At 37.5% G+C, this 16674-nt stretch overlaps 1 protein-coding gene across 2 annotated transcripts in view; it reads right to left on the minus strand.

Annotated features, from left to right (window-relative positions):
• Nucleotides 1-733: 733 nt before the first annotated feature.
• The window catches only part of ADGRD1 (adhesion G protein-coupled receptor D1), a 312771-nt gene continuing 296830 nt past the window's right edge, over nt 734-16674 (minus strand). The window contains exons 25-27 of one of the 2 annotated variants that reach the window (XR_011921431.1): nt 9539-9584; nt 1954-1973; nt 734-1638 (exon numbers count right to left, since the gene is read on the minus strand). Coding sequence is in view for 1 of the 2 variants with exons in the window: in XM_072415722.1 (XP_072271823.1) it covers nt 9570-9584 (15 nt within the window). In the remaining variant the exon portion in view is untranslated. Of the gene's footprint in view, nt 1639-1953; nt 1974-7757; nt 8195-9538; nt 9585-16674 lie in introns of those variants that run through there. The other variant, XM_072415722.1, reaches the window with a different exon arrangement.

The following is a 16674-nucleotide window of genomic DNA, read 5'->3' on the forward strand; positions in this document are numbered from 1 at the left end:
AGAAAAGAGTTTAAAACTACTTCTAGACCAAAACTCTCTTAGACTTAGGGGAAAAAATGCAGAAGCTTTTTTTAACAATATGAGGAAAACTAGGCAAGTTGTTGGCTAGAGCATTACACCCACAAATCTCAACTGTGTCTATTATTGATATCTGGGATGTGGCTTAGATTTTCTTGGTATACATTAGCTACTGAATTACTCAACTAACACTTTGGGATTATATAGACACGATCATAACAGAGAACGTTGGCTGAAAATATTATTGTATTGGTTAGTAGTCAGTTTTCCAAGAAAACATGTTGGCACTATTGAAAAAATATATGGTGACAATGAACTGAAAGTAGAAGCTACTGTATTTTTTGAAAATTTAGGCTCACCATAGACTTGCTAACTGGCAATTCCTTTATGGCTAATGGCTAGTAGCCTCCCTGAGAGAAAACATTAGCAGATGGCATTATCAAGATACATAAAAAAAAAGCATTTCAACTGATAATAATTTTATATTAGTCTAAATGGGGCCCCAAACTGTGAAGTTAAGGACAATGGAATAATAGTATATTAGAGATACACTATAAAAAACTTTGGCATACTATACTCCTTTTCTATATTCTAAAACAGAAAACATTCTGTATCAAAAGGTTGTAAACTATATAAGTTACATTCTTCCTGTTAAGGAATGATCTCTGTGGATTGAGTATAGGCTTGCTTACTTAGAAACAATAGTTGGCATTGTATGACTACTAGTAAAAACATGTCCTCAATTCACAGTATACACATGACTGCGACAGGTAAATCTTTTTTCTGCCCCCTTTTAACCCCACCTTTTAAATACCCAACTCATTAAAGTGCAAATTGCCTTAACATTGTTTATTACAACTTCTGTAAAACATTCTCACATATTGTTAACCATCAAAGAAGGGATCTGTGCCTCTTATTGATATACCAGGCTCCCAGGCACAACTGCACCACCTCCAGAACTTTATCACTTACACAAACTACCCCCAACCAAATACGGTCAATTTGCTGACAAATACACCATTTTTGGAGAACCTATACCAGACCATACAATCAACTTTTCCTGTTAAGAACCTTAACTGTCGACAAAAAAACCCAAAGCCCCCCCCTCTTCTGATTAGACCATAGGGTCATTAGAGCATGCATGGGTATGTGCTCTGTATACTTACAGTGACTCCTAGGAAGATGAAAACTAGAGAAAGTAGGTAGTGGGCATTCCCCAGGTTTAATTTATTATTGCAAATTTTTCACTACTCACCAATAATTTTGTTGTCATAAGTACTGTATGTGTCACAGAGGAGCATCCTACCACATACTCCTGTAAATATATATTGATCTAGACCTCAATAAATGTACACACATGCATTCTAGAGTCATTACCTCTAAATAATGGCAAAACAAGTGTTTATTTAAATGCAATTAGCTTACTCTGATTCACAATAGTTAACAGAATGCCATGGAAGGGTGACAAGATGCTATTAAGCTCTTAATAGTGCTAACATATATGTGGTTATCTGCACATGCTAATTACCATAAATTAACAGTTACTAATTTGTAGGCATTTTGATAAATGGGCCCCACACTCTGTTAACTGCTTTTGACATGATGAAAGATGGATTCTCCCTGCAAGAAACAGAAGAGATTACTGGGAAGGAAAATTTTGTAAGCAAGGGCAATTATAGTAATAAGTATCCATGAAGTATACAGCAAGCAGATCATTCAAGCAAAGCCAGCAAACTAATGAAAAGATTTAAAAAGCAAACATGCTGTAAATCAGAAATTAAATAATATTGTTCATTACAGGCAGCATCTTGGTGCATGCAAGGAAAGCAGGCTGGGTGGTTGGTGATAAGTAGAACAAGATATGTTAAGTAATCTATACAAAGTATTATATCAGTTCTGAATTCATCCAATGTTATTCAAATCTCTGCATCTTACCTGTCAGAGATGTCTTCTTACTAAGTCAGAGACAAAATAAAACCTTAAATAAACAGGGAAATATATAATACTTTTTTTTTCAAATATATTTTTATTGATAAAGTTTAAACAATAAACAACCAATTACATACAACTATGTGGAAAAATATATATAAAATAAGAAACAATGGTAAACAAAATACCTTTCGAGTACTGAGAAAGGTATAGTACAATCATTTAAAATAAACAGACATTCTAGATGTAGTTATGCGATTCAGTTTTAACATTTGCTAATCATACAAGACTAGTGTGTTTAAAATTACTCACAATGCACATCAGAAAACTATAGGAGTGTCATTAGGCAATTCTCTTTCCAACTACTATATTGTGGGGAGAAAACAGTTATACAGTTTCCTTTTTTTTGGGAGTATTCAATGTATCAATAAAGCTTTCCCAGGTTTCAAAGAATTTGTGTTTCTTTATGCAGTGCAGCTTCTGCCCACTCCATTTTGAATAATTCCTGTAATTTAGGTAAAAAGAGTTTCATAGTTTGGGGCGCAGGTTGTAACCAACAGTGAAGAATAGTTTCTCTTGCAACCCTGATAATAGCAGTGCCAGACGCTGGGTTCCCCTAGCAAACCGAACACTATACATTTTCGATTAAACCAAAGATATCCCATTCAGGGGTGAATGGGATATAATTCAGAAGATTTCTATGAACATATAGCACAACCTGTTTCCAAAAATGCTTGATAACAGGGCATTCCCAAAAGTTGGGTACAGAGTAGCCGCTTGGGCTCTGCATTTAAAACAAGAGCCATCATTTGAGAAACCAATATATTGTGCTCTCTGGGAGGAGATATAATTCTTATGGAATAAGCGAAAGAACATTTTGTGATATTGGACCGCGGGTTATGCCTTTCAGGAGACTCTATATGACTGTAATATCTTGGAAATAGGCAATTTAGGGAAGTGAGTTCGCCATTTTGCCATACCTACATTAGAAATGTCATAGTTCAAGGTTGTCCAAAGAAATCCATAATATTTAGAGATAGCCCTTGCCAGAACTTGTGAGGACAATAGCATCCTATCCAGTGGATTGTCCCAATCTTGTAGGGTCAGACGCCTAGCCACATTTGCTGCATACACCCCTAGTTGAATCAATAAAAAAGTACTCTCTATCAGGAACGGAAATCTATTTTTAAGTTCTGGGAAAGAGTATGCTTTCCCCAATAGGGTAGAAAAGTAGCCCCATGTAAACTCTCCATTACCTAACAGGGGAAGATACAGGGAAGTTTTGGCATTAGGCCCATCTGCCTTCCACAAAGAGTGCCAAAAAAGCCATACAGAGTACAGTAATAGGTTCATTTGTATCTCTTCCGGGAGAAGTTCTTTATGGATATGCAAGATTGCCATGGGGTGTATTGGGGTGCAGACAGAAAAATCTACCTGGAGGTTCGTATACAAAGATGTACCTTCGTAATTCTGCTTGATTATACAAAGCTATATCAGGTAAGTTTAGCCCACTGTTATTCGTGGTTTGCTGTAATACAATGCGGCTAGCTGCTGCTTGTTTGCCACCCCAGATGAAAGTTCGAAATAAAAAGTTAATTAATTTTAGGTCAGAAGTTGACAAGAAAATGGGCAGAGTTTGGAGGAAAAATAATACCCTTGGGGAAGTTACCATTTTGATGAGTGACTCACGACCCATGAAAGAAAGCATAAGAGAAATCCAAGTCTTGAAATCTTTTTTCATAGCCTGAAAAGCATGGGTGAAGTTCAGCGTATAGATTTTAGCAGGGTTTTTAGGGATCAAAACTCCTAAGTATCTAAAACTGGATTTTGCCCACTGAAAAGGAAACCTATTGCTCCATCTCGGCCTATGCTTGCGAAAAAGGTAAAGAGTCACAGATTTATCAAAGTTAATAGTATATCCCAAGACTTTTTGAAAATCTTGAAAGGTATTCATTATTGAACACAAGGAAACCTTTGGATTTGCAATAAACAGTAAGGCATCATCCACAAAAGCAGTAAGCTTTACTTCCGTGGAGCCAACTTTATACCAGAAAAATTAGGATCTGCCTCCAATACAAGCAATAGAGGATCTAAGGCTAGGCTAAATAGCAAAGGGGATAAAGGACCACCTTGTCTCGTCCTACTTTTCATAGTGATAGACTGTGAAAGTTGATTATTTACTATTAAATGGGTCATCAGATGATTATAAATACATTTTATGTATATCAGAAATCGGGTACCAAATTGTCTGTGAGCCAAAAAGAAGTGTAGATAGAGTCAAAGTATCTTATCAAATGCCTTTTCAGCATCAAGGCTCAAAAGCATATGGTTTTTACTATAGGGATGCGTAGTTGCAGCAATGACCGTTTTAAAACCAATTGAAATGTGTCTGTGTTTGAGAAAACCTAGTTGATGGGAGGTCAGTGGAGAGGGCAACAGTGGTTGTAAATGAGCTGCCATGATTCTTGCTAGTATTTTGTAGTCGGTATTAAGTAGAGCGATTGGTCTATAAGAGGAGGGGCACTCAGTGTCCTTGAATGGTTTGGGAATTAAGGAGATGTATGGCAGAGTGAAATTCGAGAAGGATAGTTGATTGTCCAAAATGCCATTATAAATTTAGGACAATAATGGAGAGATATAAGATTCTAGCAGTTTAAAAAATTCTGCAGGTAATCCATCTGGGCCTGTAGTTTTGCTGAGAGGAAGAGTTTTAATGGCTTTCCCAATTTCCTCAATCCTAATAGGAGCGTTTAACTGTTCTTGCTGATCCACAGACAACGTAAGTATATCAATGCGTTGTAAAAACTCTAAAATATCAGCTTCAGAGGGGGATGGTGCAAAGCAGATCTGTTTGTAAAACGATTCAAAAATGCGATTGATTTCCACTTGTCTACGTTACTTAACACCCAATGATCTCTTAAGGTATTAATAGAACGTTAAGGTGCTTGAGGCGTAGCCAATCTAGCTAAAAGCGAGACGGTTTTGTCAAATTTTTTTTTAATAACTTTTTTATCTACTGCAACTTTCCTTAATCTTTTTAACATGGTGAAATTTTTCAAAATAACTTGCAGGACTTGGGGAACCCCTGCTATAATTACTATTTCCAGACCATTAGTGTGGTGCTCAGGGTAAAGCATGGCTCTTACATTGCTCGCCATTGGGAAGAATGCCATCCTTACAGATAGCTAAAAATATCATTGGTATCAGTTGAACTTACCTGAAAGGCACAAATTCCTCATTGCTCAAGGAACCCCTAGCATCCTCTGGAGGAACTCCATGTTGATTTACATATTTACATAAATTCAAAACTCAGTGGCCTAATTCGATATTTGAAGGAAGCTAATGTAAAACAAGTGGCGTGTTTGGTAAGGATGAGCGAGCAAAATTTTTAATTTCGATCTCGCGGCAAATCAAGCCTTTCTCACTTACAGAACATGTAAGCGAGAACGGCCTTGGGATTCGCCATGACGTCATGTTCTCGGCAAACTCAGATGATCTCTCAATGGAGAATTTCCATTGAGAGTTCATCTGGAGTTCGCCTGCAGTAACAGCTAATTGGAGGCACTCACATGCCTCCAATCAGCTGTTACCGCAGGTTTCCAAGCTCCCCAGGCTGTACTTTTCAATGATAAGTTCAGCCAAAGGAGTGTGGGAACCTGCAACTTCAATGGAATTCGCAAAATCGGTTCACTGAAATTTCGCGGACCCATCGGAAGTTCGGAGAAATTTTCGCGAGGCATTCTTGCTCATCCCTAGTGTTTAGGAGGATGGTGTTCAGGTGCTAAGAAAGGCCAGCAGAAGAAAATTTAGGCACCACCTTACACTGGTTCTGCACAGCAATATCTACATATCCTCCAGCTAAAGCACATATCACCTGTTTTGCCTAGGGAAGTGGAGCTTCTTCCAAGAGAAGGTAAATCAAATGGTGGTGTAAATGGGGTTAGAGGTAATGAGTATAAAGCAGGGAGATTGTATGCATCTAAGGAGAAATTAGAAATGTTTTTAACATTAAAATACAAATTTGTACAGCACTGCATATTATGATAGCTCTATATAAATACTGTTTATTAATAATATTAATAATAATAATAAAAACAGTATTCCAATAGTTCGCTAATTTTAGCAAACAAGACAATCAAACTGGATGTTTGGTGTTTTCTTGACAGAAATGCCAGCTGTGCACTGCATTATTTAAACACAATTATCTATTACCAGACAAGTAGCCTGTGTCTAATTTATCCACTTCAATCTAGCAGAGATAAAATGATTTTCAGTATAGCATGATAGGAAGGATAATTATTGAAAACAGTATATAAACAAAAGAGATTAATATTATAGGTGGAGGAAGTAATGAATGGGTTCATCATTGGGGGGAGCAAAAAATGATATATAGTGTTGCCTATCCTTCCACCTCTGCCTATTGGAAAGGAGCGTCAGGTTGCCCACGTCATTTTCTGGATAAACGAATTGCATCCAAGGTTACCAGATACACAATACTTTGGTGTGTTTGTCCTCTAATATTATGGTTAATTTGTCATTGACCATAATATTATCATTTCTATGTTTGACCACTAAAAAGTGAAGAAGCTGTTTATTCTAGTTTTTAGCAATAGTGAGATGGGCATTAGGAGGATGTGGTGGCCAGATTTTGTTGCCAGTTGGCCAAGGTTTTAATGATACCAATGAGCATGCCAAGTTTTTTTTAAAAAGTCTTTGGCAAGTAGGTATTTAGGTAGAAACAATACCTTTTTACTATAAGGTGGAAAAAAGGAACATGTTCACCAATTGTGTGGCATAGGAAATGCAGCCAGCAAAACAAATGTCAGAATAAGTTTTGTTATAATGCAAAATCCTTGTGGTTACTGCAAAAAAAAAAAAAAGCTCTGAGCTCTGTAGCGTAGGTACCAGGCCTGCCAAGACCTCCTGCATCCCCAACCCAGGCAATCACGATGGCTCCAGATTGAAACCAGTTGGAATAGAAGAAAGAAGATGGTGGTGTTCACAACAAAAAAGGAGCAGTAAAGTGCTCTTAAAAAGTTTTAATCAGGCAGGTAAAGTTATTTTATTGCAGAAGGGACATCACCTGACCCCTTTGCAATAAAGAACCCATCTGGTCCAATTTTTTATTTATAGTTTAGTTTCACAATATGCATTGGGCATACAATTTGGGATATCTTTGATCTGCAAAACAGTTTTATTTGTGTCATTCTTTCCTTACTAGAAAATGTTTCTGTGCTGGCAAAAATATTTCTTTTTCAATTTCAACTGGGTATTTAAAGTGAATTCAGCTTCATCGTATTCAACATTCAAAGGCAACAGTTTGTAGCAATGCTTGAAATGGTACATGTGAAGAGAAGACTAGAGCCTTAGCTGGTGACTAAAAGGGGGCACAAACTAACACTGTATTATTACTTGACGATTTTTACATTTCATGTTTTGATTCCTGCCCAATGTAGATAAATAAATATTGTATGTATAAAGCAACTATACAAATACTAACACAAGCTAAATAACATTAGTTCATACTATGAGCTTGTTCTGTTCTAATAAAAAACAAATAATAAATGTTCAGACTAAACCCAAAGAGCAATGCTAGCCCACAGTAAGTGTTTAATGCTTTAAGCAGAAAAACTGCATTTCCAAGTCACTCTACCAAGGGGACAACTCTGGCCTAGGCAGATAATTGTCTCAGTGTATAGTTACAGGTCCCAGACCCTTAACACAAACTCAAAAAGACAAGTTCAAACAACATTACAAAAGACTCTTTCAGCAGCCCCATGAAAAGCTCTTTAATATGCATCCAAATCTTTTGTACATGACCTTTCTTGTCGCTGATAAAATGAGTGACAACTGGTCGATCCATCTTAGAGCAGTTGCCTTTTCCTGCAGTCATCTCTCTCTGCAATCCTATGTATTTTGAAAGGCTCGTATAGAGCCAATAGGAAGTATCTGTATCACCAACCTTAATGACTAAAGAAGAAACCTAATGAAAAAGATATAGGATTTGGTGTCCAGTGCATCACATAACAGTGTATTTAGGCAAATATTATGATGTTTTAGATTTTTTTTCTCCTAAATTATCTCTGATCAGCTAGATGAAGTAAAGGACAAGGGGTGAGTGTGTTCAGTTTGGATCCAAACAAATTCATAGGGTAGACTTGTATTAGATACTGGGTATTCTATTGGAAGTGCTGGAAGTTCTGCCACTGACTTACTCAAGCTTCTGCTTAGGTTGTTGGGGAAAACACTGTAAGAAACAGAAAAGAGAAAAATTGCAAAGCACAGTTGAAGTCTTTCATTGAGCAGTAATGGCGTAAATGTGATATGCTTCTTTGTTTTTGTCGAAAACAGCCTTACGCTATAATAATACCCTGAAATCACTATTTATAGTATATGTGTTGGTACAAGTAAATATATTACTTAATATCAAAACACCTCATCCATCTCTTTTTTTTTTATTATTACAATGCCAAAAAGAAATAGTGATGAAGCCATGAAAAGTAAGATATAATTTGTACTCTGAGCTTTGAAAGAATACTTTGCATTTGAGTCACTGCAAGGCCTGGCTGTTATTTGGTTTTCTTAAATATATAAACTGGACATTTATTTTCACCTAATTATAAATATTTGAAGCACAACATTGATAAAAAAAACTGGAACTGTGTAAAAAAATGCTAGGACAACGTGTGAAAAAAACAAAAAACTGACATTAAATAATATGTATGAAAACATCCAAACTTAGAAGAAGATCTATAATTTGCCTCAATAAACATCTGCAGCACAGTATGTCTTTGCTTCCTATACTGCTGCTTAAACACACTGAAGCTCTACCTATCAATTTATAAACTGCAAAGTATTGCTTATTTATGTGGTTCTAAAGAAAAAAAATACAGTCTTAAATGAAGCAAATAAAAAATTGGGGTTGATGATTACAGAAAAACACATCACTCGTAGGTGATGTACTTGTGATTAAAGATGTTACATAGCATTCCTATGTAATAGTCAGTACGGATTTTGGATAAAGTGGTTTATGTTTTAATGTCCAAAGAAACAAGACAAAAAGACAGTTTAGGTTAATCTAGAAAAAGGCAGTACAACTTTTCCAGCAAGGTTAAGCTGAAAGTAACTGGCTAAATACACAGATTAAATATATGAGAGCTGTTTTATCTGCCAAGAGGATTTCAGTTTCTTTCTATTTATCCTTGAGTTTTACACAGCACTGCCAAACAGCAGAGTTTGTTAGGAGAGGGGACCTGAGCTTTTTCTTCTACTTGCACTAAACTGTTCCCTCTCTACCCTCAGCCTGTAAATGTTCATTGAAAATAGAAGCAGCATACTAATAAACTTAGTTTAGTTTCATATTCTCTCGCCCAGTAAAACACATGACTTTTTTCTGCCTTTTACCCCACTTTTTTTTATTTGTTTATCTGAGGTCAGATTTAAACTTAACAAAATTTAGCCTCCTGCAATTACAAGGTACAGCCTCCTTAAATCATATAACATTTGTATATCAAATTTCAATCACAGATCAAAACAATTATGGATTTATCGCTCTGCTGGGGATAGGGCACAAAGTGAAAACAAAGCTTACCTTATTTGCCACAACTGTACATTCTGGACCACTAGGTTATTCCAAACTGCAGAGAAAAATAGAGATAATAAGGAAAAAAGAAACTATAGGACTCATTTCTAATTTTGTTTATGCCCCAAGAGCCCAATGCAAGTGCCATAGGGACAGCCTAATCATTTATTTAAAAAACACTGTGTTCTGCTCACAAGGCCATTTATGGCCTTTCTCCTTAAATCACATTCTGAGAAAAAAAGAAGAGTAAATTAAGGTGTGATGATCAGCTCTCTCAACCTTATTCTACGCAAAGATTTTTCAGCATGCTCAGCAACAATCTAAGCAGCAGCAGGCTGAGAAAGCTTGGAGCAAGGTTAACCAATCTATTAACCCTTGCTAAACACACACTCACATGTAGACCACCACCACATGCTCATACAGAAGCACACACTGTTACCCTTGACAACAGCAATTATGATTCTGCCTCATTTATTACTGTCTGTGTCACCCACTGCCACTCCAGACAGGAATGTCTCAGAATTCGCTTTTATAGTAACGTTCAGGAGAGAAGCTTACACTATTTCTACTTAGAGCATTCAGAGATTCAGCTTACACTGTGTATAGTGATTAATAAGTAAAAACATAACAAAACACAGCGCATAAATAGGACAGAAAATAAACACTAATCAATGAACAATAGCAACAATGTAAAATAAAAGGCAAAAATGATTAAAAATACCTAAGTGAAAGTTGGTTAGCCTTGGTCCAGGTTGCTTGTATAAAAGCAGCACTCTGTCGCTCAATGCTGTTGTCCTCAGCAAGGAGAGGTAGACTTACCCAACTTCTTTAATGCCAATACCCAGAAGTGACTGACAGCGACCATCCAATGATAGCAAGGTGTAGGAAATCTAAGAGGGTGTGTTCACATGGTTTATGATGATCTGTGGACACACCTAGGATGCTTTTATTTTTGCTAAATTCATATTTCCACAGGTTTAGGGTTTATTTACTGCCAACTCACAGATTATTAGTTAGCACAAAATATAGAGTTCAACAAGACCAAACAAGTCTGTCTGGGACTTATTTTTCTCTAGAACAGGCTAAATGGGGTTTTCCGACTTTTCTGAGGCCTAGGAGACTAATTATTGGTCTCAAAATGTTCCTAATAATGATCCAGTTATGAATCAGCAACCTACAATTTTGTATAGAATTGTGTGAAGGAAATATGAAGAATACTAGTAAATGTATTCCTAAATACAGCTCAGAGGTAAGTCAGAGGCCATGTCACCACTCTTTTCTGCCAGATCCTACGTTCTGTGACACCTGGCAAACTTTTGCATTGCTACCTTGTAAAATAGTGGATCTGGAAAGATGTACTTCAGGGTTATGTGCTGACCGAGAAGAATCCCTGATAAGGGAGAATTTATGTTCCTATGTCCATCTTAACATGTATAGGCCCCTAACAAACCTCCCCTCCTGTACTTTTAAGGGAAAAGCTAACATTAGTGTGGTCCCCAATATCAAATAGGGAGCTTAACCTAATAAAGATTTCAGAGGCAGTATAGGGCTCTGTACAAACATGAATTTCTGCTATATGCAAGAATGTGTTTATGAAACCATTAAACCTGTATGAAGAGATATCAAATACCCATTAAGGAACATATCAGGATGTACAACTTTTATATTTTCTTTTTTTCTAATTTTGTTTACAGCAGGGTTAGATAGGCCAAAATGAATTATGCTGCTCAGAGAAAAAAAAACCTCTATGCTGCTCTGCTACTCTTGTATGTATTCATTTATTTGTAACAAAACCTGACTAGTTATGAAAAAGCAGCTATAGATGCTTTGTGAACATGCTTTTTGCCAACCTATTTCCACCATTAAAATGCCATGCACGGTATGTCACAATATAGTAATAGGCAAAGTATTCTCTAAGGTAAATAAACATTATTTATACCTTGTAAATAAACACAGTCAAAACATCAATGGTAAAAAAAAACATGAGAATAGCTAACAATTGTTAGAAGAAGCTCATCTGCTCCGTGCTGTGCACAATCGCAGTATAAAAAACACTGTTTATTCTGTCCAGCAATGTCATTTGCAGCAGCCAGGAGAAGTAGGATAGCAGCAGCCCCTGCTTCCCTTTAGTTGTGATGTACTTTATGGCATCCCCAGCATCCATTGTTAGGCTGTACACAGCTCTGATTCTGGAGGCTGATCAGCTCCTGACTCAGTTCTGCACTGCTATTGGCTGTTGGAAGCTTCTCTGCTCCCAGTCACCAGTGCCTGTTGTAGCGTGTAGCTGGCCTAATCTCTGCTGAAGTGTGTTTTCTTCTGTTGACCTTGCCCGTTCCTGATCTATTGTATGTATGCAGCCTGGACTGACATTTTCCTGTGACCCTCCTCTGTGTTTTGCCCTTGTGGTCTTCATTTGGTGGACGGATATTCTCTGTATAACCTCTGCTCTGTATTCTGGACTTGGCTCTGTTGGAATCTTGGTACTGCTTTATCTGTGGGCTCCTGGCTTGCTGCCAGCCCATTCCCAGACACCATGCCTTGCGCAGTAAGTCCTGGGGGAAACAAAGTCTTGGGAGTCTCCCAAAGCTGAGCGAGGGCTTACTATAGGTGAAGACTGCAGCCATACAACAATCTCATGAGATTTCAGCCTTTCATATCCCTCAAAGCCTGCTTGCAACAGTAGAATTTATGTGGATATTTAGGACCATGCTGGTTACAGCAGACTCTGCAGACTGTAGCTCATGTTAAAATGGAAAGAATCTAATAGTGGATAAAGTAAATGATGATCAAAATGCACTATTGTAGAGAGGCATCAAGCACAGGTCCAACTTTATCATGTCACCAAAAACATTTGTAAGGATGCAAATTGAACCTAACATAGCCCTGTGGTTTTAGAGAAAATATGTTATAAAGGTGGCAGGAAGATTGTCTGTAATCCCCTGCACAAGAGCTAAAATGAATTCCTGCCCCCTGGGCATGTGATAGTAGTAAGGTGGGTTTGATTTTGAATAATTTGATGTTCACAGTAATGTTTTGAGGTAGTGAATACTATTTAAACCTGGTAAAACTTTAACCTCCCAAAAAGTTATCCTATTGAGCCTCAATGGTAGTATACAGACACACAGGGTTCAAAAATCAATTAAAAAGGAGTAACCTTGACAGTGACCATGCTTCTGTAAAATGGAAGGAAGCTAAAATTGCAGTATTACTAGCAAGCACTGCTGTCAGAATCCCTATCAGATTTTTATTGCTGTCTGTATCTCTGTTAAGGTGATCCTCTTCTCCAGCTCTCCAGTAAAAATGTCAGCTTGAACAAAAATGCTTTCTCTTTCCCTTTTTTGCTTGATTAGTCTGCCTCTTTCTCTCATTTTCCCTCTCTCTCTACCTCACCGGTGCACTCCCAATATTGTATGCACTTTACTCTTCACACTTACACTGTGTAGTACACTACTGTTCATTGTTGCAAAAGTTGCTGTTAAGAAGTGTTTCTTCTTAGGTAGGCCAAAAGAAACCTATAGCTTTGAATGTGCAGAGTATACATCATATTTTGTGTTGTTTTTAAAAGATGTGCTCTGTCAGGAAGTTTTATCAGTAAAAAACTCATCAGGATTTGGCAACCTGGTGTACTAGTGACCATTGTAAAGTAAATAAATATCTATCATTTTTAGCTTCACTAGTCTAGGAATAGAGGGACAGTTTTCCAATTGGGTACAGGTAGTCCCCAGGTTACATGTAAGGTAGGGATTGTGAGACCACATCTGGAATATGCAGTCCAGTTTTGGTCACCAGTTCACAAAAAGGACATTGTGGAATTGGAGAAAGTGCAGAGAAGGGCAACTAAACTAATAAAAGGAATGGAGGAACTCAGCTATGAGGAGAGATTAGCTGAACTGAATCTATTCTCCCTTGAGAAGAGACATTTACGGGGGATTATGGTCACCCTGTATAAATATATAAATGGTCCATATAAAGAACTCTCTTCCCCATTATTCACTATGAGATCATTACAAAGAATAAGAGGACACTCTTTGCGTCTGGAGGAAAATAAGTTTAAGCTCCGGATAAGGAAGGGATTCTTCACTGTAAGGTCTGTGAAAATGTGGAATCAGCTCCCTCAGGAAGTAGTTTCAGCAACTACTATAGATTGCTTTAAGAAAAAGATGGATGTTTTTCTAGAAGCACAGAATATTCCTAGGTATTGAGGATTTATAGTAAAAATAACAGTGACTTGATCCAGGGAACATACGATTGCCCCATGGAATCAGGAAAGAATTTTTTTCCCCCTGTTGAAGCAAGTTGTACCAGAGTTTTTTTTTGCCTTCCTCTGGACCAACTATGTCTTTTAGGGTTTTATATCTGGGATATGTTTATTTCCCTAGTGGTTGAACTTGATGGACTTATGTCTTTTTTCAACCTAACCTACTATGTAACTATGTAACTATTGTAGGTGTAGCGCCCTGCTAATGCTAAACTGGGGAGGGATTTAAGGATGGACAGGAGAGAGGAAGGGAGAGAGTTCTTGCTGGGAAAAGAGGATTGCCATGTGGCTGCTGAGGGGTGAACTACCTGCTGATGGAGAATTTTGATCTCTAGATATGTAAGATTTGTCTGATGGTACCCGGGAAGTGAGTGTTCCTGCACCTAGCCATCTTTACCCTCAGTATCAGAAGTGCTGCTGTCAGTATTGAGGATGGACTGTTCATGATCTCTCATAATACTCACCCGGGCCTGAGAGGAAAGACTGTTGTGTAGGCAGCTGGTGATAATATTATCAGAGCTGCAGGACTACTATTTTAGCTCCCCGCCCCCCACCTTCATTGCTGACTGCTACTCCTTCAGCTGCTGAAGGGGCAACTACAGTTTGCTTCTGGGTTGTGTGACATTTATATGGGCTGGGGAGCCACTGAGTTGCTGAAAGTACTGAAGCACTCAGTCTGTGTCCCCCTGTGTCATCCCAGGACTGCTATACATAGACGCATGGTCTTTATTTATCTGATTGGCTGTAAAGCTTTCATCAGCAAGAGGATTCCAAGGTCAGCCTTGGGTAAAGAGAACCTGTTGTTGCTTCAGAAAGATAAGGACATCCATTGAAAGTGATTGGACAGTCATTCCAGCAGAACTCAAGAGTCTTTAATTATCCTCACCATTCAAAAGGGGCCCCTGTCAGTTAGAGTATCAGTGGCCACTGGTTACTTCAATTGGGCTATATATTTAGCCTATTGAGTCTGTGCACTTAAAGTTGGGGCTTCTTGGGTAACATTGCAGTATGCGGTATCGGTTATTTGCTGTTCTTTTATGAGGTGTATTATTGCTGTGTGTGTGTTACGCTGTAGGATCAACTTTGGTATTGTAAGGCTCCCCTAATATTTTCAGACCCCTGAATGTTGTTTGGATTGCAATTTTAACAACCTTTATTATTCTAGTCACTTTTGAATAAAGTCAGGCTGTGCCTGTTGCACTGAGTGGTCACTGGGGATTGGGGTGTCACCAGGGTGGGTTGTAGCGAGGACCCATTACATAATCAGGTAACACCTAAGCATGTGCTATAAAGGTTTGTTCTTAAGTTCAATTTGTATGTAAGTCGGAACAGGTGCATTCTTTTAATAAATGCAATTAGGACAGATGCTTGTCTCAACATATTATTAGGCAGCATGGGGTCAGTTACTGTATAAAATCCTCACTGTGAGTTAATCACCGAAAAAAAAAAAAACATTCACTAACTTTTGGAGCAAGCTGTGCTTTGATATGCAAAAAGAAACAACTACAGAGGTTGTCTTGGTCAATAAAGAGTTACAAGAGGCTGCAGAAAGAGCTCACCCCCCAAGATCACCCACGACCTCAGCTGTAATTAGTAAAAGATTTCTTAGGCAAGTCATGCAAACCGCCCCTCCCCCTTTCAAGCCTACATTCTGCACACAGCGAGCAGGGAAGCCCCGTTCGTATCTAGGAGGCGTCTGTATGTCAGATGTCCTTAACCCGGGGACTACCTGTACTTTCACATTCATAAATGTCTAAAAGGATATTTTTCCTAAATTCGGATAATTTCTGCTTTCTCCCCATTGTGTCTACAGTAAAGGAATCCTCCAAGAGGACAAAAACAGGATTTTAGCCATTTATTCTAATATATTCAAAATGAATATATTAGAACTAAGCTTTGCTTTTGGATACATTTTAGGAAAAAAACGTTAATAAGGTCCTTCTTCTTCACAACTCCCCATGCTAATTGAATTTCACTCTACTCCCAGCATGTGACCCATTCAAATATGGGGTAGGTTTCCTGAGAAAAGATGGAAACAATTGGTAGGGGTGTGTCTCATTCTGAATGATGAAGGTTGGCAGTGCCAGAAGCAAAGGTAAAAAAGAATTTTGGATGCTCAGTAACACACTGGTAGGCTACTGCTATATTTTTTTTACATAATATTTAGATGTGGCTTTATTGATTGAATTAGGGGAGTTGCTTTAAACAGTACATTTCCACAATATGTTCACATCCTAATTATTGGTAGAACTGTTAGTAGAACTATGTTCCCCTCCACTAACTTTCTAACATAATAGATTGATGAGAGGAGGAAAATATTGTTTGGTAACACAATTACTGATTTTATCATTACCATTTAATTAAAGTTATGCCATGAGAAATACTGAAATACTTAGTGGAAAGTATTTTAAAAGAAAAAAAAAAAGACCATTTGGGCAACTTTGGTGGAATTAATTAAGAAATGGTGATCAATGATTCTGTTAATAAAGCTAATTTTAACCCCTGTGTTTTAAACAAAATCATGTAATACCCTCCTAACTAACTCCATCTCTGAATAATTTTATCAGAATGGTAAAATGTTTTAGTCTTAAATTTTATATCCCAATTTTGCTTATCCCTACTCCTAACTTGCATACAGAGGAGTGCTACCATATAATGCTATCTTTACAGTTTACAGAGTCAATTTCAGTCAATCTAATTTAGCAGCCATTAGCAATTTGGTCATTTAGGATTAAAAAGTTTTTGAATATGCCAAATCTGGTTTGGTTAGTTTACATGGAAAGATGTAACCAATTGAAATACAATAAATACTCGCCAAAAAAATATTCTCATTTTGCAAGTTCATTGCATTTCATCACTTTTATTTTTTTATGTTTCTTTTTTAGTA

Source organism: Pyxicephalus adspersus, chromosome 6 (assembly GCF_032062135.1).
Source record: "Pyxicephalus adspersus chromosome 6, UCB_Pads_2.0, whole genome shotgun sequence".
NCBI classification, from domain to species: domain Eukaryota; kingdom Metazoa; phylum Chordata; class Amphibia; order Anura; family Pyxicephalidae; genus Pyxicephalus; species Pyxicephalus adspersus.